This window comes from Trachurus japonicus, chromosome 5 (genome assembly GCF_045865225.1).
Source record: "Trachurus japonicus isolate A0001 chromosome 5, Traja_1.0".
NCBI lineage: Eukaryota > Metazoa > Chordata > Actinopteri > Carangiformes > Carangidae > Trachurus > Trachurus japonicus.
The window spans coordinates 32,584,021-32,601,723 of NC_140911.1; the positions used below are offsets into that span (position 1 = coordinate 32,584,021).

Genomic DNA, 17,703 nt, shown 5'->3' on the forward strand with positions numbered 1-17,703 from the left:
GTCATGGAAACATCGAGTAGGACAGACAAGAGTGGAGTGTATCAACTTCAGGACTGTCCTTCAACTGACCTTCACTATGATCACTACTGTGTAGAGAGATGTGCAGCTTGCTACTGGAAATAGGTGAGAAGAACGGTTTGGCCAAAACCATCAGATTAGACTGGTGTTGTACTGGGCTGCTGCTAGACGGAATGCGAAATGATTGTTCCTGAAAAAAAAAGAGCTTCTCTAAAAAGAAGGACAAAACAAACAACAACGACAACAAAAACTATACAAAGGATAAAAGTAAAAAAAGACATACAGTATGTATTTATATATCTCTCCCTCTCTGTGTTGATCCATGGACTGTTTCTAAAACGTCAACATTTTCAGTTTAGAATGAAATTGCATCCAACACATTAGATGGATTCGATCAAATGTTTCTCAGGATGAGCTGTACTTACTGTGGTAATCCCTGAACTTTTTTCCTCTAGTGCCATCACCTTAATCACATGTGCCCCCCAAATTGTAGCATGCTGACATGGTAAACTGCTGATGAACAGGGTGAACATTACAACATTATCAGCTACTCAGTGTATTTGCTCCACAGCAGCACTGTACAGAGCCGGCTGGAATTTAAAGTAAATAATGCTTCTTCCTTTTTCAGCTTTTTTTATGTCTGCAGTGCAGGCCAGAGAAGAACATGGGCCAAGCAGCCTCGTCTGAACCTGGGGCATTGCAATTACTGTCATCATTTTAAAACCCTTGACCAGCAGGATACCACAGTATTAAAGTTGTGTTACATCAAGGCCTTGTTATGATTATATTTTCATAACCGGTGAAAGCCTGACATGTTTGCTGTGAGCAGAACCTTTTGAAACAGATCAGTGAAAATGAAAAACAAGCCGAGTCGGAGTGGATGGTGAGGTACAACGAATCAGAACAGGACATGTGACACGGGGCCAGGACACACCATGCTGGGTCATGCTGCTCTGGGAGATTTATTTAGTGATTTTTCATTTTTTTGTTTTTATTATGTTTTTCACTTGCGCTCCTGTCAGGAGTGTGGTAAATGGGACAGTCAAGCAGCAAGAGTCACAGTTCATCATCATCATCATCATCATCATCATCATCATCATCATCATTATCATCATCATCATCATCATCATCACCACTGTCACCACCATTATTATTATCATCCGCCTCACGGTATAATAATAATTTTCATCGTCATTTAACTTTTTCCTCAAGCTAGAAAATAATTTACATCACATTGTTTTTACTGACTTTTGAGACCATAAACATTCCAGCAACACACTCAGGATTAAGGGTGGGTAACAATCAGAAAAGCATGACTTTTTGCATAGTATTAAATGAACAAAGACATTGAGTTCTTTATTTACAATTATTGTATAGATAAAAAAAATATCATAAAAACAAGATGAACACTTAAATCACTTACCCATAAATGGAATGCCAAAAAGTTATCTGTTGGCATTTCTCTTTTTCTTTGTTCCACAAACTGCATGCTGCTAAATACAGTACATCGAGGCAGGTGAGAGTATATTGCAAGAAGTATCATTGATATCATCATCATCATTATCATAGTCATCATCATCATCATCATCATCATCATCATCATCATCGGTGTCATCAACATAATTATTGGTTGTTACAACAGGTGTTATCATTTGGATGTAATCACGATGTTTGAGGTTTCTGACAGGAGCAGTGATTGATTACATACAGCCAAACAGCTGTGTCGGCAGTATGACTTCGTTGTGGTGCATGATGGGAGACGTAGTCAGGAAGAGTTCCTGTTTTTCACACCAGTCTGCATGGAGTTTCTGTCCTCAGCGGACTCATTGCTGTATTTACAAAGATTATTTTTAAACTCCACGTCTTTGCGTCCTCTTAAAGCTGAATGTCCTCCTGGATGTAAAAGTGGTTTGAGAATGTTGGCTTAAAGTCTTTTTTTCTTTTTTTTTCTCTTTTTTTTTAAATTGAAAATGCTGTTGTTGCTGTTGTGATGTTTTTGTTTTGTTTATTGTTTTTAATTTTTTACAGACAAATAAACAAATAAATTGTCAAGTTAAAACATCGGAAAAAATAAACAAAAGAAATCAGCAGCTTCTAAGCAGAATATCAGAATCCAGACTGTTTTTGTTTTTTTTCAACTCAAATAAGATAGATTCATATTCAAATGGTCCATGTTACGTTTTCAACACGCCTGAGCTGACTGGTAAAGCTTGTGCACCCTCTCCAGATGGATGGATTGAGTGGGAAATGACAGAGGAGGAGGATATAAAAAAGAAAAAAAAGATAGAACTGCTCAGATAAATGATTGTACATACTGTAATAGTGTATAGGATTTTTTAAAGTAGAAAATTATCAATTTTCTCAAGTTGCATAATGAGCCTATCACGTCATGCTTGCCAATGACTTCGGTTAGTAATAGAAATAACAATAGTACAGGCTAGTTAAGTGGCCTTGTCCTTCTGAGTGCAATAAGACTGGGTAAATGTGCCTTCTGTATTTAACTTCTCTCTGGTAATGTCTGATTGGTCAAAGCACAATAAATAGTTCACAACTAGTGAGTACAGTTGAGATGCTAGAGTACTGTATATTCTGTGACGGCAGGAAGACAAGCTTGGTTAAAACACACAAAAGCACATCTAGAAGTACACCACGGAAGTTTTCATTCATAACCAGATAGTGCAGAAAAGGATCATTTTTTTATATATAGAAAAAGAGTCAAAGCAACATTCCATTTTGTTGTATTTCTTTTTTTTTTTGTCAGTTTTCCATTTTTTCAGATGTTAAAAATGCCAACAGCTTTTGCATGTGTCTCTCTGCTAGAGGAAAAGAAACTCTTTTTTTAAACCAAAATAAATCAAAATTAAATAAAAAATAAACAGCACAATATATTCCAAATTTTAACAAAAAAAAAGAAAAGAGAAAAAAAGTCTGATTTCCGTGCGGTACAGATAAGCCAAATATAACTTTGTAAGTTTCTAATATGACTCGATTGCAGCCATTTGATGGTCACACGTATTTTTAAAACACCAAGTCCTTCGAACAAGCAGGTTTATCTAGTAGACAGTTCACTGTAAAGGTCCTGACATCAGCCATTGGCTCGAGCGCTTAGCTCAGGCCAGCGCTGAAGCACAGAAAAATAAAATAAAACAGAAACACAATAAAAAAAGAGAGGAAGTAGAGAAAAAAAAGATTTAAATATTCCCCCTCTGTCACGAAAAGGAGGCCTCCGTTTAGAAAAACCAAAGGCAAGCCACTCCAAATTGATCCCAACAATCATATAGAGTAATACTAAGATTCCACATTTACTATGTATCCCACCATATTTTGGTTTCTTTTTGTTTGTTCATCTTCTAAAAATATCTACAATATTTGACAAGATAGCAGGCAAATTCCAGCAAATGGTTTTTCAGTAATAACACACCAACACAGCTCTGGACCTTCTGAGTTTCAGCTTCGCCTCCCTCTCTCTAGAAACCAGGAAGTTTATCTCTACGAGGTTGTAAACAAATTACATTCTCTTTAAGACATAAATAAGTCAAAGTATTTTGAGCCATTGAAGCAGGAACAAGGCAACATGCCAACAAACAAAGATAAACTCTCTCTAAATATATTTATATGAATTTATATTTATAGAATATATCCCATAAATGCTATCATCATCAACATTACTTTGTGTTCCTCTTTTCTGACAGGTGCAAAACTACTGTGCAAGTTGAGCCCTGCCACCTCGTTAACACATTTCCGTTTATGGATGAAATAAATTTTTACAGTCGGGTACATGTTCATGCCACACAGAGGAAGGAACTTTGCAGGCCAGGAACTCAGAGAAGCTGTCTTTAAATTAGTAGTTCAGCGCGAGGCCTAGCCCATCAGAACGAAAGAACTCCAATAAAATTAAAACCCTTTTAAATAAAACTTGGGTAATGTACATTCATGCAGGAGCAACAATAATAACAATAATAATCAGAATCAGAATCAGAATAATAACAATGTTTTTCAGTTGATTTTAAACTATCATCAGTATTGACAATGTTATTGTTGAGGAGAGGGAGTGTAAGGGGAGTTTCAGAGTCTGTCCTGTTTTGCAATTTCTACCCCTCAGCAGTGTCTGTCTCCTTATCGTCCTCCTCCCGGTGCCACTGAAGACACAGTTTATACATATGTGCAGTCAGCAGCACGCTTAGACAGTACATGCTAACACACACACACAGTCATACACACCACCGCTGCCGCCACCATACACATACAACCATAAAAGCAGGATGGCTGTGTAGGATTTGTGGCTTTGTTTGCACTTTTTTGATTGTATGTAAGTTTGTTTTTCTTTTCACCTTGCAGTATTACTTTAGATTTTCTCCGTCTGGATAGGAGCGGGGAGCTTTAAGAGCTCAAGGTTAAGGGGGCAGAGACGGACATGTTGCCACAGGACCTGTCCTGTGTAGGGGGTAAATTGGTGTTTTGGTGGGGAATGGGGGTGGGGGAATAGGGGGGGGGGCTGGAGGAGAGGAATTCAGCTGGACTGGGTGAAATTTTGGGGTCGACAAGGTGTAAGGTTGCAGTTAAAGGTCCGGAGGGGATCGGAGGAGGCACACCCAGATTGCAAGGAAAGGAGCTTAGAGGTTAGAGCTGAGCTGAGGTGAGGATCAGGGTTAGAGGCTGGTCTCCAAGCTGTGCAGAGGGCTGGCGGGGCTGGAGGAAGCGGCTGATTTACTGGTGTCGATGGTGAGATTAATGCCACTGTCGATGGCGTTGTTGTTCTTGTTGGGGGACGAGGGCTGGCTGGAGTACTTCCTCCTCCTCCGGGCAGACTCTTCATCCGTGTCGTCGATGAGGGGGATGTTGGGCGTGGAGTCTTCTATCCTAAACTCAGGGTGTGTCATGAAGTTGTGGATGGATGATCTGGAGTCTGGTTTTTCCAGGCCTTCATAGAGGGAACTACGGAATGCATTCACAACGCGGATCTGTCGTGAGAAGGGAGGAAAAACACAAAAAAAAACAATGAGAGAAGAGGTCAGAGATGAAATGGAAGGGTTGGAGAGACCCTCGGGATGAGAGAAAGGAGGGACGTGGAGGAGAGGAGAGGAGGGGGGCGAAAAGGGAACAAGGGAACGTCTTACTTGAGGATAAAGAGGTGGAGAAGGAGGAGAACGTGAAGGAGCAGCAAGAGAGAAGGCAACTGCAGTCAGTGTTCTGCCTTTCACAAGATAACTACAGTTCACACGTCACTCAGTTTCAGCGTGCAAGGAAAACCGTGAGGAAAACAATCGTAAAAAAAAATAAATAAAAAATACAACCAAATCATACATTTCAAGAAAAACAAATACCAAAGCAACACAAACGCTCGTTGTAAGTATACGCTTTAGTCCAATGTGCTGTATACCTAGAAACAAGCCACGTTAATAAATGGAATGCTCACAGAAAAAATTAAAGGAGAATATCACATGCAAGTTTGAAGAAATCTGGTGGACGAGGTCAGTAAGAAGGAAGGAGGTTAGATCTGAGAGATCCAATCAGGTGGTTTAAAAAACCTTCTGCAGGTACCAGAGCACTGTCTGGTACATAATCCACACAGACTCTGAATGGGTCACACAAACACACACATATAGCACAGGGTGGGTAAAGCATGGCTCCAAACAGGGCGATGGAGAGAGTCAAGTCTGCATGAGGAGGCTGGTTCAACACAAGCATCGCAGTGTGTGAAACTCACAACAAAACAACACATTCAAAAAAAAAAAAAAAGTGTCATCTAGACAACAAACTAACACAGCATGTTAAGATATTATGGATACAGGGAGTAAAAACAAGAGGTAAACACAAATCACATGCACCAAGACAACAGGGTGGTGAGGGTAGTGGACACCAGCACACAGACTGCTGACACAAAACACATGAAAGTGAATGGTGAAAATTATAATTTCACTATCAGAGGTCTGACGGTCAAAGCATGTTCTCAACTCCATGCACGTCTAAGTAAACACTCAAGTATAGGCCCCAAACATCTACGTGAATCTTAGCTGAGGTTAAACAATCGTCTGTGTGTCCTTGTCTGCGTCATCAACGTGTTGGAGTTTAGGATGCACAGGAATCATATGAAGCTTTAAAAGATTTGATTTGATGTATTTTCATCAGTGCTCTGGAGGACACAGATGATACATAAGGGATATCATGTCATTGTGGTTGCATTGATAATGTTCACAAAATCATCTCTACAGGATTATTCTATAGAAATCCCATCGTATTTGTTGTTACTCTGCAGTTCTAGGATTCTCTATAACCACTAAATAATGATATGTTATTCACCCCAGTGTTTTATTATTGAAATACAATACATTACCAGAGCAGAAAAGCCTCAAAGCTGTGTGAATAGTGTAAATACTCTAACTGTGGCAACGTGGGGTATAAGGAGACAGAACAGCAAAAAAGAAATAATAAGAGGAGCCTGCCTGGATGAGTGCAGGTGACAGGATGTCTGACAGGTAACACTGATGGTGGTGTCAGAACAGGGTGGGGGAGGGGGGGTTGGATTTAAGTCGCTGGTTGGTGCTGCAGAGGATCTATGTATGTCTGTAACTATGGCAACATGACAGTCAACTACACTGACAGTATGGAGCGACAAGACGGGATGAATTATTGGTGCGGTGCTGCTGCGTGGAGTTTCTCCAGTTCCCTTCCATTCCTCTGTCCAACACACACTAAGCATTGATTTTCAGTAATTAAACTGAGACAGAAAAGTGTCTGTGTATGTGTTATAGAGAGAGAGAGAGAGAGAGAGAGAAGAGGACAAGAGAGTGTGTCCCCATGTGGATATCTGGGTTCCCTATTTCACTTGTTTGCAAGTTGCAAATTTTTAAAGATGTCACGTCTCCACATTGTGCAGCATCACTGATGTGTTTTCATCATGGCAGGTGAAGTGTCAGCAGCAGAATACATCAATTAGCTTCAGGTCAATTCAGTGTGGTAGGCCTCGTCAGAAGCAAACCCACGGGAGAAAATACGACAACAGTGCAACTTATACTTGAATGTTTACCCAGTCCCTTGGTGAGTTGGTTGAAATTAGTTTGTATTAATGTCCGTCAATACATAAAAATGGGAGGACTGAGAGATGGGATGATGGATGGGGGAGGATGAGCAGAGGGAGACAAACTCACAACCTGAAATGTCACGCCGTGGGTATCACCCTTAGTCCTGCGCTCCTAGCACTCTGGGGAAACAAACACACATTCACCAATGAGAGGACAGTACACCCAAGCATGGGAGGAGATATCAAGATGAATTTGAAATCCAGTATGAACAGCAAAAAGACAGAAGAGAGAGAGAGAGGAAATGAAAAAAGCAGAGAGCAAGAAAGAAAAAAAAAAGACAAATCTTCAGAGATGCCAACCTCAAATGGTCACAGCGATTGGGTTTAAGAATAATAAAGCAGAAAATGTGTGAAGAAAAATTAACATTTTCTTCCCGACAGGTTGGCACCTCTGAAGCAAAGAGAGCAGAGAAGCAGACTGACAGAGTTCTGACTCACGGCCAGTAGTGGGAGGAGCAGTAGCAGCAGTAGTGCTTGTAGGAGAGGAAAGGGCATTGGACAAGGACACGTGACTAGGACTAGAAACATTGGTTACATCCTGGGTCTGGCTGGTGGTGGATGATTGGCGTCTCAGAGCCCCCGCCCCCTGAAAGGAGGTGCCACTCTTGAAGGTGTTGACTACGTCAATCTGTGGGAGGAGAGCAGGACAGGAGAGGACAAATGGCTGCTCAGAGTGACACAGACCAAATGGCAACACAGGTTGACTGGCTGGGCGCGATGGGGAGGGACAGCTCGCGGTCAGAGTGTAGCATCCCCTTAATCCGAATGGTAAATTTAACTGGAAAGCTCAGTTCACCCAAATTACAAAAAGAAAGAGAAAGAGAAAGAAAGAAAGAAAGAAAGAAAGAAAGAAAGAAAGAAAGAAAGAAAGAAAGAAAGAAAGAAAGAAAGAAAGAAAGAAAGAAAGAAAGAAAGAAAGAAAGAAAAATCTATTAATTCTACTGCTGCTGAGGTTTGTATTTCTGCACCAATCTTGATTCAATTTAAAACCTTTCATTTCTGACAGTGTATTGATGTGAAACCAAAACGCTGTACATACTGAACTGAACAAATACTTTAAAAAAATAAATAGTCAAAATTATCTACGAGACCATAAGCCGCTTGAGGTAGATGAGAAAATTTGCTTTTTGGCAATTTGGGTGATATGAAACTTTAAAGAGTGGCTAGATGATGTGTGATTTCATACTATACAGATGCAGCCATTTATAGCATTGAGAGTCTATTGTTCTGTGGCATCTCCTATGACTTTGCCTCAGGAATTAAAGGAAAACTACAGTTTATTCCATTTTATTTGTGGTTCTTTCTACTGGTCTTATGAAATCTTTCCAGCCTCCAGGCCTTTCTCCTCTGGCTGAACCACAGTGGTTCAGACAAATCAATGAGAAGCTGGTTGTAATTGTTTTATAGCTGTTGAAAATGTTAGCACAGATGCTGCTACCCTGTAGCAGATGATAATACTGTATACTAAGATTTCCTTTTTCACTTTTGTGCACTGTGGACTTATCTACAGCACACTCTCAAGATCAACACACTCTGTAGCCCTGGGCAATTCAAGACGACCTCTGTGAGCAAATGTTTTCCCTCAGTGTGCTCCTCTACTGAATCTAAACTCTATGTAACAACAAAAGCATCATTGCAATCGAGGGAAACCTCAATGATTTTCAAGCCTTAAATAAATAAATGAGAAATAAATGAGACGGACAGATGGTTCATGCAATCACCTGCCAAGTATTTTCTGAAAGCGCCTGCCCTTTTCCAAACAGTTTCCAAAGAGGCCTTCCCAGATGGTTCTGGGTTACAAACCATCTGGTATGTCAGGTTATAGGAGAACTGGAAGTGCACAGCTACAGCAAGTGTAGTGAGTCAAAGTTGAACCAGGGAGATAACTTGTGATGGATATTTACCATGCAGTTTGTGATGTAGCTCTACATAGAATCTGAATAACCTTAGGTGTCAAAATCTCAGCAACATTTGATTAAGCTGAGGTGGAGAGGTGAAATAAAATGTAGTTTTACTTCAATACAGTAGGAAAACTGGTTCTCTTCTCTCTTAACCTTGATTGGCTGCTTCTGTAGGACACGGGTCAACAGTACCGTGTCGTGGGATAGCTCCACCCTGGACCACCAGTGAGATGAGATCGTTGAACACACAGGCAAAACTCTCTTGAATATCACAGTGAATGGTCTGCACAGTTTGTCACACTACAAGTAACATCAGTGACTATTTCCAGTTGGATTTCACTCAGACGTTTGACGGCCGATCGTCCACAGGTCCGAGCTGGTGCTCACATCAAGTCCGACGAGAGAGAGAGCAGCGTCTTCGCGCACCTGAATGAGTTCTCTTGAAAGAAATAACTTGACTAACATGTACAACATTTAATCCAACCTAGCATTTCTGCTTTGGGGGGGTATGGTAACTTCTGTTGTGGTGCAACTTCCTACAGGAAACTGATTATATGACAAAGACAAACAGTGAAACAGCAGATGCATTTGAAAAAACATCACATAAACTTGTTGGTGTAAAATGTTCCTTAAATAAAATCATACATTTGAACACAGTAGTGTACTGATACCAGCGTCTTTTTAATCCATATTCAAAGCAGCAAAATCTTTCCTTCAAATGACACGGACAACTGCATCATGGGAATTGAACCTTGTTGTGTCCTCACCTGAGTCTGAATACGGTTGAGTCCTCTGAACCACAGTATCTGTCCTCTCCTCAGCTCCCTCTCCGCGTGGTCGATCTCCTCGTTGTCCTCGTTAACATCCTCTTCTGGTAACTCGTCTTTCTGACTCAGCTGGCCAGCCCTCCGCAGGAAGCGCAGCCTGCTATTGGGTACGGTGGCTATGACCTGGCCCACAGAGAAGACACAGCATTGGGTCAAATGGAAAGGTGGGAGGCGGCTTACAGTGGAGATGTAGAATAAAACGCTATGAACTAGAAGGAAAACAAGAAAATACATGCAGTGGGAGAAAATCTAAAGCTGGAGAAACAGATGAGTTTGCATGTTACCTGCCCCCAGACGAGTTCTCCCAGCCCGAGGAAAACACACCACATCCATTTCTCCAGGTCCAGCGGTTGACAGCTGAATGGCTTCCCCCCAAACTGCACAATCACAATCTATGCAGAACACAGCGCAGATTAAACTCAAACATGATGAAAATATGTAGAGCAGAAGATGTTATTCATAGGAAAGTTATCTCTCAGCAGTCTGGATATTAAATTGAACCATTTGCATCAGCTTACCTGCATAGCAAAGGTGCCAAAGACAATAGAGCAGAAGATGGGGTTCCTGAAGATACCATCAAACACGTTCCGCTCACCGTGGATTTTTCGAGCATTTATCTCGTTGAAGAGCTGCATCATGACGAAGGTGTTGAAGATGATGGTGTAGTGCTCGGATGGAGGAGAGTGGAGAGGTGCATCACGGCCGCTGTCAATGTCAAAGATTTGTTCACCTAGAGGAGAGGGAAAGATTTGTTTGAACCAATGTTATGTTGCATCAGTCGGGCGCAGAATCTCTGAGAGCAAAAATGACAGTCCGTACCAGCAAAGAGCAGCGTGAAGATGATAATGAGCTGATAGACTCCGTGTCCGAGGATGTTCTTTGTCATGGTGCTGGAGATGAGAGGCTTGTTCCGGCCGTATGGCCTCCTCTTCAGCAGAGACTCTGTGGGAGGCTCCGTTGCCAAGGCCAGGGATGCAAAAGTATCCATGATCAGGTTTACCCACAACATCTGCACTGCCTTCAGGGGAGAGTCCTGAGGAAATACAAGAGAGATTGCAATAAGAGTCAATCATTTGTGCCATTATTTTGTATGTTCTGCACTGCACCTCAACAGCATTCAGTTAAGAGATGACAATGCAGTTGTGCTAATAGAACTCAGTCAGGAGATGTTTTATTCTGATGCATTAATGTCAAAAATTGTGAAGTTGTTTTGGAAGGCAAGTGAAATCATCCTTTGGCCTCATGGTGAATTTTGCTTTGTAAAAACCTGGCCATAGTTACAGTATTCATTACGACATGTTGAACATGAAAGCAATGACTCCCCTGTGCTGTTCATCTAAGCTCTATCGTGCATTTCATGAATTGGCGCTCTTTTTCCCTGTACTTTCTAGTTTATTTTGTCTATTTTTATATATATTTATTTATATATATAATATTATCATATCAGATCATATCACTTTTATCTGTCACATTTCAACGATACCTGCCCAGGGACTACAGGTGGAAATTAGCAAATGTTGCTACAGCCTGGCTCAAGGCATCTTCTCTTGTCTCAGGAGGTTAATGTTTTTGAGCATCGTCCCTGTTTTAAATAAATAAATTCCTATACAGCTCAGGTGGAAGTTTGAATGGTCTGTTGTTGAGAAAACTGGTGAGGAAAAAATGCTCACAGCTTCAGACGAAACAAACTAAACTAGGGAGGGATTTGTTGAAATGGCACAATAACATCAGAATACACGTTGGCCTTTTCACTGTGACCGTACTGTGTGACTCAGAGCGTTCCTGAAAAGAGCAACTGTTACTTATGTAAATTTGTTTTTCTTTAACGAATACATTTACATTTAGTTGTACTAATATTTATTAATGCTGTTTTGTTCACCCCTAGAAAAGATTTTACTAGGGCTAAGTAAATCTTAAACGATATCTATATTTTCCTTGTAGTTGCTCTGTATTTACGTACTGTACAGGAATATGTTGTTGCATAACTGTTAATGTTAAATCTGTTCATCTAGAGTTCATACACCCCCACGCTCTGACCTGTGTGATGCAGGCGCCGGTGAACGCCACTATGACAGCCACAACGTTGACAGTGAGCTGGAACTGAAGGAACTTGGAGATGCTGTCGTAGACGTTGCGGCCCCACATGACCGCCTTGACGATGCTGCTGAAGTTATCATCAGTCAGAATGATATCTGATGCCTCCTTGGCCACATCTGTACCGGCAATGCCCTGGAAGAGTGCAGATACGGAGCAGTCAGAAGGGAAACCAGGCCGTGTTACATAACTATGGTAATTCTATGCTCGCTTGTTATACATTGCACCTTGGTGCATTATTCCTCAACATACCACACGAAGGAATGAAGGAAATCTGACTCAATGAACTAACAGCACTCGGGTTGGTTTTGATGATACAGGCTAATTAAGCAGTCAAGTGTGTGTCGATGTGTAAAACATGGAGCAGTGGCCCAGGAAATTTCAAGAAACAGATACAGTATTATGATTTGTGTTTACAAAGACAATAAACACAGAACTATGATTTGATATTGATGTGATGCTCAGTGTTTTTACTGTCACCATACTGTATCTATTTAACAAACAGCTACTGTATGACTAGAGAGGACACACCTATCAGAAGAAAATCCAAATGAATGTACTGAGGAGCAGAGGGATGGTTTGTGAAAGACAGCAGAGACAGAGAAAGCAACGACCAAACAGCAAAACACACATGAAGCTGTGATCTACATAAAGAACAGAATCTGCTGTCTGAGAAGTGTGAGGAGTCTACTGCAGGGAGAGTGTAGAAGCTGGGTTATCCACTAGGGGGAGCATGTAGCCTGCACAGCCTGAGGCAGAGTGGCTGTGATGAAGCCCTAAATACTGCAGAGGTGAAGGAGACATCTGCAGATATTGTCTCTCGTACGACGGAAAGGGAGACAGAGAAAGACGTATGAGGCGATTCTCACCATGGCAAAGCCAACATCAGCTTTCTTCAGAGCAGGTCCATCGTTGGTCCCGTCTCCTGTCACAGCCACCACCTGCCTCTGATCTGCCATAGTGCTGTCGATAATTCCTGTCAAGCACACATACACATGCAGCAGTCCATGTAGGTTTATTATAGCATTGGGAAAGAAGACAGGCAACATAACTAAATGTGAACTTTGAGTACAGGGACAACAGGCGTGACATCACAATAAACTAATTAGAGGTTTATTTAGTAAAATGCATGTTTTGGTACAATGATGAATATCCTCAAACAATTTGAGTTTAATTTACAACAGTGACTCTGAATTTGAAAGAGTGCGGCTGATTTACCTTTGACGAGTGTGTGTTTGTCAGTTGGGGAGGATCTGGCCAGAACTCGGAGTTTAGGCCAAACCTTGTCAATACGTTCCTGCTCCACCTGGACATGCACACATACAGACGTACAGACAGACATGGAAATACAAAGGACATGTGGTTGTGGTTTAGGCGTTTTCTTTCTCTGTTCTAGTCTCAACTCTCTCCTCCTCTCAGCCTGACAGTGGTTACAGTACAGTACCTCTCCTTTCTCGTTGCGGATCCTCCTGTTGAACTCTTTGCCGTCGATGCAGAGGAAGTCCTCTCCGGGGTGGATGATCCCACACTTGATGGCGATGGCCCTCGCTGTGTTAATGTTGTCTCCTGTCACCATGCGCACTGTGATGCCCGCACGCTGGCACTTCATGATGGCATCAGGCACCTAACATGTGATTACAAGAGCACGTGCTTTGATTTTTTTTTTTTTTTTAACCAACTGTGAGCAGTGGAAACAACTGACACTGTAGCATCTTTTAAATTGATATGACACACACCATCTCAACATTATCTCCACTTGTGGTTTAGGCCAGCTGATGAATTCACATTCAGTTTTTGGTTGCAGTTAACTATTAATATAATGCATCAATGCTAACTAGTGAGAGTGAACCCAAAACACAGTTAAACAATCAAAAGTTTTGTAGCACAAAGAAGAACTGCAGACTTGACAACTGTCTTCATCAGTTAGGGCAATTTTCCCATAAAATTAGTTACAAACATATATCATAGTTAGTTGCATTAAAAACATACTGATAGCAACAATTGTAGCTGTTTTTCCAATAGTCTTGCAGATTAACAGGGAGGTATTACTGCATGGAGATTGATCTGTGGTAGAACAAGTGAGCAAAGCCAGAGTATGAATTCAGAAACATGTCTTCTTCCTGACAAAGGTCAGTGTGGGCGAGCTCTGCTCTCCAAACCCACACATAAACAAATGTGTGCACATACAGTCACAGCAACTCACATCTACTAGCCTGCACTTTCTCTGACACACACACACACACACACACACACACACACACACACACACACACACACACACACACACACACACACACACACACACACACACACACACACACACACACACACACACACTCAGAGGCAGGAATATGCATACTTTCCACTTCACACTCGCAGACACTTGGGCATATTGCACATACACAGGGGAGCATGTGTGTACTCATAAACACACACAAACAAACAGTATCACATAGATTGGAAGACTAAACGAATCCACCACCGCAGTGTGCGCACATGCTGAAATTGTACAATAAACTGCCAAATCAAGCTGCTCATGCATGTAAACATGAAGCGTTCGACTCGATTTAAAGGATTATGAAAGTGTGCAGTGGGTGAGGGCAGGTCGTTAATGAGCTGGAGGTCAAACCAGCAGAAACATATAATTTCGTCCAACTTGTAATTTTATCACAATTAGTTATCAGTGTCTTTAAAGTTTGCTTGCATTAGCTAGAAGCAAGGATGCAGCTGTAAAACCCATGCAAATATGTAGTTCAGGCAGAGCTGCATCTATTTATTTATAATTGTGTCAGAGTAAAAAGAAAGAACATGGACATAACGGACACATCTGATTTGCCTAATATAGTTATAAAAGAAAATAAATTCTGCCTGTAATTTCCCAGCAATCTCCAAATAAGGCAAAGGTCAAGGAGGTTCAATTAGACAACAATGTTATTCATGAATATAAAAGGTGTTTAATCATTGGTGCTTGGTGCTGAGCTGATAATGTGTGAAAATATTTGTACAACCACACAAAAGCACAAAATTAATTCATCTGTGGTAATTTCAAAATAATATCATCTGACAAGGTAAATGAGTTCTCACAGTAAATAATGAAACAGGTTTGTGTGATGTTCTGCCTTCTCTGCTCGCGCTGATTCATTTTTCTCAAGACACCAGCTTCCACTCTGCCTCACTGTCTGTAACTCTCCTTTCTTTTGGATTCCCAAAGCTCTTGTTGACTGGTCATCAAAAGGAGAAGGTGGAGAGAAGAGGAGGAGAGGAGAGGAGGAGAGCGAACGCTTATTAAAAATACAGCCTGGCCCCGACAGAGGTGGAGGGTAAGAGGCTAGTAGGTGAGACTGAAAAACAAGCCTCTTGTGTCCCTAATGTGGATCTGGTTACACTCTCACTTTTCCTCCGTTTCTCTCCTTACCCGTCTTCCTCCTCCTGTGCTCTCGTTGTGCCTCTGACATGAACCTGATTTTCAATCTCTTTATCTTTATATATCTTTCCCTTTCTCAGTCTCTCTCTCTCTCTCTGTCTTCTCTCCTTGTTCTTTCTATTTCACTCCTGTCTCCTCCGGTCTCTCTGGGGGCAACCCCACAGAGCAGCCGGTTATTAAAAGAGCATTGCATTCTGGAGGAAGAAATTAGAGACTAATAAACAAACCAAAAACATGTTTATCACTCTGTGTGACCTTTTTAGCAGAGGGGAGAGTCATCTAATTTCCAATATTAGCCAGTCTTATAAAGAAGCCGGGAAAGATATTATTGGAGAGCAGCTGCAGTGTTCGGTGCACAGCTTTTCTCTATTGGTTATTGGAAATGTCAGATGTTACAGTAAATGAGTCCTTTTGTGGAAATAAAAGGGAAATTCTGCAACCCTTCAGAATCTGCATGAACCACATTTATTGCAACGTGCAATAGTTGGTTCTTCTTTTCTTGCTATTTTAGAATAACTCTAGAGTTGGTTCTTAAAAATATGGCAACCTGAAATAACACTGTGATGCATCATTTTATTCTCTTTAACTTGTCGGGTTGTTTAGAAGATGTTTGCTCGTTTTGAGGATGACAGCGTCGCTTCTTCTGCTTCTTCCCTCCGTACGTCTTTTTTTTTTTTCTTCATCTACCTCAGTTCTGATGCTTACATAACTCGGCTCCAGACGCAAAAGACAGAGAGGCATAGTGAGTGAGAGAAAGGAGTGTGATGAGAAAGGCAAAAGAAAAGGAGCCATCGAAAAGGTGAAAGTCAAAATATGGCAAGAGAGAGAGGTAGAGGAGAAAATATTATGGGTGAACTTGTTAGAGAGTGATGAAAAAGATGAAAGGAGGAAGTTGAATAATGCAGCAGTGAGTTTCCTGCTTCCCTATACCTGCGCTGAAGCTGTCAAGTGAGGTCAGTTTTCCTACTGTACTCAGATGCTTCTTTCCACCAAGTTCTCTTTCCCAATTATAGCCTCTTTTCTTTGAAGTGAAATTGATCATTGAAAATGTGTGGCACTGAAAAAATAATTTGTTGACGAATAACTTATGCAAATGCAAAAGACACAGAAGTGAGACATTCAGCTCCGAGTGTTATTTGGCTTGTGTGTGTGTGGAGTTTTGACTCAATGAGCCAATCCTGAAATAAATGTGAGAACCAACTGCAGAAACTGGAATAATGAAAACCTTATCTATAAAATACAGGATATACAATAATCTGTAACACTGTAACCTGTATGTTGATCAAATACAATATCAGCAACGTATGGAAACTGAGCAGTGAACAATCGGCCAGAAATCTCTAGCAGGTTCAAGCTGATTGCCCCGGTCTTGAGTGTGTGTTTCATGAATCAATAATCATTTAATGAGCCACTCATCAGTGAAGCAATTGATCATGCAAACACCCTAATGTCAGGCCTCTCAAATGACACATGATCCCTCTCTGTCCTCTCGTTGTTCAGGCTGCTACTGTGACCAGGGCCCCGCTGCTTTGTTCACCATCTGCCTCCACAGCCACACCATTAGACCTCAGGTCTTGATCAAGACAGACATATTGTATTATATTTATTCTAAAGCACATCAACAGAATAAACTAACAATGTGTCAACTCTAAATCGGCACACAGTCCTTACTCAAATATAATAAATAAACATGATTTTATAGGTGTTATTCCAGGATCTCAGTTTTCTAGGAAGACCTGATCTAACCTGCTCAACTGAATATTAACAAATCCAGAAAAAATAGTAGTTGGCAACATGGCAGCTTATTAACAGTTAACATCAGTCAAACTACCATATTTAGTATGCACAACACAGTTTGGCAAGAAAGTCTGCAAACACTTATTTGATTAAAAATAACAAAAAAACATCAATTGTAGTTTTCTTCCAGCCTGAGGCCATTTCTGAACTTAACTTATCAATATAAACATTTCACCCTCGCCATAAATTAATATACTGTATATCTATTTCTACTGAAATAGAGGGGGCATCTTTATATATACCAGTTTAATACCACAATATTTATACATGTCTCAATATGTTTCCTCTAACAGAGGCCAGATATGCTCTCTGCTAACCACTCTTCCACCATCATTTATTAGCACCCTTGTCGTGCTGATAAGGACACACATACAGTATAGACTGTACAACACGGCGCAGTGTTGACTTAGATGTAATTAGATTGTTCTTCGGGTTGGCCATTTTCTTTATACTTTTTTTTCTCCCTACTTTCCTCAATTTCAACAATTCAAATATCAAAACGTGCAGCTTTTTCTGGACATCATCGGATGTATTCAACTTTTTCATACTATTTATACTTTT

At 40.9% G+C, this 17,703-nt stretch overlaps 1 protein-coding gene across 20 annotated transcripts in view; it reads right to left on the reverse strand.

Moving 5' to 3' along the window:
* Positions 1 to 956: 956 nt before the first annotated feature.
* atp2b2 (ATPase plasma membrane Ca2+ transporting 2) overlaps positions 957 to 17,703 on the reverse strand; it is a 118,138-nt gene continuing 101,391 nt past the window's right edge. For 9 of the 20 annotated variants that reach the window (XM_085777535.1, XM_085777548.1, XM_085777536.1 and 6 more), the window contains 9 exons: positions 13,366 to 13,545; positions 13,140 to 13,227; positions 12,791 to 12,897; positions 11,865 to 12,056; positions 10,647 to 10,860; positions 10,346 to 10,557; positions 10,112 to 10,219; positions 9,768 to 9,950; positions 957 to 4,979 (listed from right to left, as the gene is read on the reverse strand). In XM_085777535.1, coding sequence (XP_085633661.1) covers positions 4,668 to 4,979; positions 9,768 to 9,950; positions 10,112 to 10,219; positions 10,346 to 10,557; positions 10,647 to 10,860; positions 11,865 to 12,056; positions 12,791 to 12,897; positions 13,140 to 13,227; positions 13,366 to 13,545 — 1,596 coding nt within the window. In that variant the 3' untranslated portion in view covers positions 957 to 4,667. Of the gene's footprint in view, positions 4,980 to 7,166; positions 7,220 to 7,537; positions 7,728 to 9,767; positions 9,951 to 10,111; positions 10,220 to 10,345; positions 10,558 to 10,646; positions 10,861 to 11,864; positions 12,057 to 12,790; positions 12,898 to 13,139; positions 13,228 to 13,365; positions 13,546 to 17,703 lie in introns of all 20 variants that reach the window. The other 11 variants (XM_085777542.1, XM_085777541.1, XM_085777554.1 and 8 more) reach the window with 4 other exon arrangements.